The sequence below is a fragment of the Equus asinus genome, chromosome 4, assembly GCF_041296235.1.
Source record: "Equus asinus isolate D_3611 breed Donkey chromosome 4, EquAss-T2T_v2, whole genome shotgun sequence".
Taxonomy (NCBI): domain Eukaryota; kingdom Metazoa; phylum Chordata; class Mammalia; order Perissodactyla; family Equidae; genus Equus; species Equus asinus.
The window spans coordinates 61,592,858-61,599,009 of NC_091793.1; the positions used below are offsets into that span (position 1 = coordinate 61,592,858).

The window sequence follows — 6,152 nt, forward strand, 5'->3', positions numbered from 1 at the left end:
ATATAAATCAGAGGTTAGCACGAGCCCCACTGTGGGCTCGATTAATTTGCTAGAGTGGCTCACAGGAATCAGGAAACCAGTTTACTCACTAGATTACTGGTTTCTCACATAAGATTTCAAGATGCGAATCAACAGGCAGATGAAGATACACACGGCGAGGTCCCTGACGAAGGAGCTTCTGTCCTCGTGCAGTTCGGGGCCCGGCAGGTGGCCCGCGGAAGCGTGCTAGCTCCCCCCCTGGAAGCGCTCTGAACCCCTTTGGGGTTGGAGGTCTTTATGGAAGCTTCCTTAGAGAAGCAGGATTGATTAGCTCATTGGCCGTTGGTGATGGATTCGACCGCCGCCCCCTCTCCCCTCCCAGGAAATCAGGGGGTGGGAATGAAAGTTCCGACTGTCGGATGGAGGTGGGTTCCCCTGGCAGCCAGCCCTCACCTTTAGTGGCTTTAAAAGGTCACCTCATGAACACAGACCCAGTTGTGGTAGACGGGGCCGTGCAGCTCGTCTGTACAATTACTGAAAAGGCAATTTAACTCCCTTCTCATTTTGCTTTGTGTATATTCGATAGCTCTTTTCTTTGTGGTTACCGTGGAATTACACTTAACATCCTAAAGTCATAACACTCAAATGTCAATTGATGCCAGCGTCACTTCAGTAACATAGAGAAACTGGGACCCTATAGAGCTCTCACGCTGCCTGTTTCAGTTCTTAATGTCACAGAATTCCATCAATGGCGTTGTGTGTCCAACAACACAGACTAAGAATTGGGGTTTTAATCCTTTAGTCTCTTAATGCAGAAAACAAGAAGAGGAGGTACAAGCCAAAGTTAGAATAGTTCCAGCTTTTGTAGTCGTCTCCTACTTACTTGAGCAGAGACCTTCATTTCTGCCCGAGGCGTCGAGTGCCCGTCCGCGTCCTCTCCTTCCAGCCTGAAGGACTCCCTTCCTCGGAGGTGGGTCTGGTGGACAGCGCTCTCTGAGCCGTGCTTTTCTGGGAACGTCTTGGTTCCTCCCTCATTTTGGAAGGACTGCTCTCCAGATATAGGTTCCTGGTCGGCTTCTTTTCCTTCTGCACTTTGAGTACATCAGCCCTTGCCCTCTGGCCTCCAGGGTTTCTGGTGAGGAATCTGCTCGTGGTCTCCCTGGGGAAGTAGGAGGAAAGCTCTCTTCCCCTCAGCTCTGTGAACGTTAATGATGCCCCTTCTCAGGTCTCATGCAACAGAACGTTTTCCTATAGGACTATAACAGCCCTTCAGGGGTACGATCATTTTGAAACTAATCAGAGTTTAAGGAAAAGGAGTTGTGTATTTTTTTTTTTAAAGATTTTTTATGTTTTCCTTTTTCTCCCCAAAGCCCCCTGGTACATAGTTGTATATTCTTCGTTGTGGGTCCTTCTAGTCGTGGCATGTGGGACGCTGCCTCAGCGTGGTTTGATGAGCAGTGCCATGTCCGCGCCCAGGATTGGAAGCAACGAAACACTGGGCCGCCTGCAGCGGAGCGCGCGCACTTAACCGCTCGGCCACGGGGCCAGCCCCAGGAGTTGTGCGTTTTAAGTGTAGATATTTTGAGGTCTTAACAGCCAAGAGTTATTAGAGATTTTTGAATTATAGATGCAAAGGCCACTGAAAAATCCTACAGATTTTAATTTGAATAAAGTAAATATCACTCTCTAATCTCCCACATTAATGAAACTCTCTTTGGGGTCCCTGTTTTTCAGAGTAAAGGGGTCTTGAGAGCCAGAAGTGAGCCAACCGCTGTAGTTTAGCCCCAGCCATGCCTGGTCCCTTTCCTGCTCTGACCTCATAAGGAGCCCCTGTGATGGAATTTCCCAAAAGCCTGTATAAGCCTCTGCCCGGCCTAGGGCTTTGGTACTTACCCAGGAAGCTGCTCTGGTGACCTGAGGAATCTGCCACAGTTAGTTTGTTTTCTCCGTTTTTTTTTTTTTGCCCCCTGATTTTGTTCATTTTTTTTCAGTTTGCTGCTTTTTTGTTCTTTTCTTTTTGTTTTGTTACTTTTCTTTGTTTTCCTTTTTTTATTTTTTTGGGTTTTGTTCTCCTTCTTATTTTTCCCCCTTTTAAATTTTTAATTTTTTTATTATTGATTTATTTTTATATTATATTTTTACATTATATTTTTATTATATTTATATTTTTTATATTTCAGTTTTTCCTTGTTATTTTCTCATTTTTAATTTTTCCTTGTTTTTGTTCTTCCTCGCGTTTTCTTTAAATTTTTTAGCTAGTATTGTTAGCATAGTTAGCATAGTTAGCATAGTTAGTATAGTTAGTAGTGTTGGCATAGTCAGTAGTTAGTATCTTTGGTAGCGTTCGTGTTATTTATTAGCGTAGTTAGGAAGCATAGCTGGCCTCGTTACTTTAGTTAGCCCATATTAGCTAGCCTACTATCGTTTTGTTTGTTCACATAGTAAGCGTAGTCAGTGTCGTTAGTTAGTTAGTGTTACCAGTTAGCGTAGACAGGAGCCAGCATGCTTCCTGGCCTGGCGGCCACCTCTGCTGGCAGGCAGCCCTGTCCGCGGGATTACCAGCTGCGAAGGACCCTTGGGGAGGGCTCCTTCGGCATTGTGAAGCTGGCCCTGCACGTCCCCAGCGGGACGGAGGTGGCCGTCAAGATCATACAGAAGAAGGAGCAGAGCGCCGCCACTGCCAAGAGACTTCTGTGCGAAACGCAGGGTCTGGCGCGATTACGTCACCCCCATATTTTGAGGCTGGTGGAGGTGATCGAAAGCGAGGAGACACTATTTATAATAAGTGAATATGTGCGCGGAGGCAACCTGCTGGACCACCTGATGAAGCACGGCCCCCTGACTGAGGAGGAGGCGCGAGGCTGGTTCCAGCAGCTCGTCTCTGCTCTCCAGTACTGCCACCGCCGGGGCGTCATACACCGGGACCTGAAGCCAGAGAACGTGCTCCTGGACCCGGCGGGGAGCGCGAAGCTGGCCGACTTCGGCTTCTGCAGCCTGGACCCTGGCGGGCCGCTGAGCACGTTCTGCGGCACCCCCGGCTACATGGCCCCGGAGGTCATGCGGCTGCAGCCCTACGCCGGCCCCCCGGCCGACGTCTGGAGCCTCGGCGTGCTGCTCCACGCCATGCTTGCCGGGTCCCTGCCGTTCTGGGGGGAGGACTTCGACGCCATCCAGCGCAGCACGCTCAGGGGGTCTTACTCGCCGCCCAGGCTGGTGTCGTGCCAGTGCGCCCAGCTGCTCAGAGGCCTGCTGACCCTCGACCCTGGGAAGAGGAAGACTTTGGAGGAGGTGATGGGGGACCCGTGGGTCAACTGGGGCCAGCCGAGGCTGAGGCCTTACAGGGAGCCGCCTGCTGACACGAGGGCCGCCTGGGGGACCGACGAGATGCTGAAGGCCCAGCAGCCGCAGGGGGGTGGTCACGCCAGACCCCCGACCTCCCTCCCCTCCAACAAGGCCCACAGCTGCCGTGCTTTGCAACACTGCACGGCGTGGCGGAGGGCCTTGGAGCCCCGCGGCCGGCGCGCTGGCAGTGAGCCAGTTCTGCCTACCTGGCTCCGGGAGGCTGGCCGTCAGAGGCCCAGCGAGAAGCCGCAGTCAGGGCCGGAGGCCGCAGAGCCTGGCGGTGCTTTGCCCAGCCTGGACTCATGCCCCGCTGCCCCCAGCCCGGCCCCCCCAGGGGACCCCGGGGCCGTCCCCTCCTCCGACAGTGCCCGCACCACACGTGGGGCCCAGGAGGGAAGCTGCCAAGGAGACTCCCGGCAGGCGGCGCAGCCCCATGAGGTGACCCCGGCCTCGCCCTCTGGCCGCAGCCAGGGCCGAGGGGGTGCTGCCAGGAGGCTGTTCAAGGCACTCCGAGGTCTGTGCTGCTGCCTGCCAATCAGGATCGGGTCTGGCAAGAGGAACAGGGTGTGGCCCCGGTGAGGTCCCAGCAGGTCCGGTCCCAGCCCAAGGGTCGAGCTGCCCCCTGCATTGTCCCCGCACAGCGAGCAAGTCGCAGAATCCGGAGCCGGCCCCCGGGTGTGGGGCTTCGGCCAGAGGGAGACGCCTTCTGCTGTGAGTGGGGGCCGTGCAAGAAGGACACGCGTGTGTGCAAAGATGCGGGTGAGAGGCCTCGCTCCAGCGGCCAGGGGAGCTGTGCCAACCGCGGCGGCGCTCTCTGCAGAGATTCAACTCGGAAGGGACCTGGCCCCTCTGGGAGCCTCCAAAGCATCGCGGCCAAACACTCGGGGAACCTAGAGGACGGCCTGGAGGCACCTGGGGGACACGAGGAGAGGCCACCCTCGCTGCAGCTCTGCCCCTTGGCCCCACCGGGGTGGAACCTCAGAGCCTGGACTGCTTTTCCCGGAGCACAGCTTCCCTCCCCGTCCTCTCCGTCTCTTCTTCCACGTTGAGGGGCTGACGGTCGGGTCTCGGAAAGTCCTCGGTTTTCCAAGTCTTGTAATAAACTTGCTGCTGCAGAAAGCTGTGTCACAGATGCTCCGTTTTGCACCCTCCTTACACAGAGCGGGGGCTGGGTGGGCTCCAGGTTGAGACGCGTGTAGGGATGTAGCAGGAGGAGGTGATCAGAACAACTAGGTGGAGAAGTGACTCAGAATTCTTGGGGTAACGCTCCTAGCAACTAATGCGGGTCTGAAGGGACAAGGCTGGGAGCCACAGTGGAGGGCAGAAAGGCAGCGACCGTGGCTAACACTAGCTGACGTTTCCAGAAGCAGCACGGGAAACTTTGAGCCTGTGGCTTTTATGACTACAAGCGAGAGGTCCAGATAGGGTAACCGAGTCCGTGAGCCACCCTTGGGGGATCGGGGTGGCAGGGTGTGGGCCCCCAAGCGGCCTCAGGTGACTTCCACGTGCAGATGGGTCTTCCGACTGTATCGCAGGACTTGGCCCTGGGCACTGGGACGATTTCTCCTTTTGATGACGGTGATGCGGAGCAGGCCCCTAAGAGCACTGACGAGGTGTGGGCTGTTCGGACAGCTGCAGGTTCCAGGGGAGGTGACAGGAAGCCAGACATCCTGGGGCTCCAGAGGGAGGGTCAACCATCAGGGAGCTTCCGCAGGGGCTCCTCAGAAGCCTGAGGATGGCCAGGAGGCCGCTGGCTGCTGCTCGCGAGGCCGGTGGCACTGTGTGCAGTCTTTCCACGTGCTCACGAGACGGCTCGGGACGGTCCCAGCACGAGAGTGGGCAGAGATTTCCCTGCGCCCACGGAGTGCAGGGCCAGGGCCAGGAAGAGGAGGGCTGCGGACATGCTGGGAGGCTTGTTGCTCCCCGTTCGGGTCCCCCGCTGTGGTTTTCCTTACGCCAAACAGCCCAGCGTGTGGTCCTCCGGCGCTGCTCTCCTGGCATCTGTCCAGGGACCCCTTCCCTTCAGGGCCAGTCCCACTGCCTCGGTGGGCTTTCGGGACCCTCTGTGACCTGTCCCCGGCAGCCCTTTGCACTCCCACCTCCTCCCTGGGCTTTACTCACACTGACTGGTTCGGTTTTCCACAAATCCTCTGCCCGTGAGGCTCCCCCTCGGTGAAGCCCACATGCTGGGCGCTTGGCCAGACTCCCGGACTCCCCGAGGGGAATCAGGCATGGATCCTGCTGGAAGAGCACAGCCCAGCTGGGAAGAGAAGGCGGGGACCCAACAGGAGGACAGTCCCCTGTGCCGGGGACAGAGGCAGGACGTGCCCAGCTCAGCACACGCTCACCCCCTGCTGGCAGTCTAAAGGGAGGTGGCATCTAGTGGGGAGGGCTGCAGGCTCTGACCGCAGCAATCGGAGGAGGCGTCCCAGACAGAAGGAGGCTGCGGTGGTGGGCACGTACAAGACAGAGGCAGGCGCGAGGCTTGGGGGGACGTGGACCAGCACCCCTTGTTTCTGGGACCACTTCCGCTGGGTGCATTGTGCTCTGCGTCTCTGAACTTCGATATCCTCCAGCTCAGGCCTGGAGAGCAGTCAGCTGCGATGACGGAACGCTCTGCTGATGAGGCTTTCTCTGTCTCTTCTGTGAGCTTGGGCGCTGGCTGGCTGGCCGGCGGCTGCCTCTGAGCTGCCTCGTTAGGCTAAGCTCAGTTCCACAGCAAGGGCCCTGGGTCAGTTTCTAAGGAGCAGGGGAGCAGGAGCAGGGAGCGACGTGCTCGGCCTCCGCTGGAGAAGATGCTTCTGGCTTCAGATGCACAGTGGGCTCTGCGG

At 56.9% G+C, this 6,152-nt stretch overlaps 1 protein-coding gene across 1 annotated transcript; it reads left to right on the top strand.

The window, feature by feature from the left end:
• The first annotated feature begins 2,481 nt into the window (after positions 1 to 2,481).
• LOC139045005 (serine/threonine-protein kinase MARK2-like) lies at positions 2,482 to 3,900 on the top strand. The gene has a single exon (XM_070506605.1). The coding sequence runs from the start codon at positions 2,482 to 2,484 to the stop codon at positions 3,898 to 3,900; it is 1,419 nt and encodes a 472-aa protein (XP_070362706.1).
• Positions 3,901 to 6,152: the final 2,252 nt, after the last annotated feature.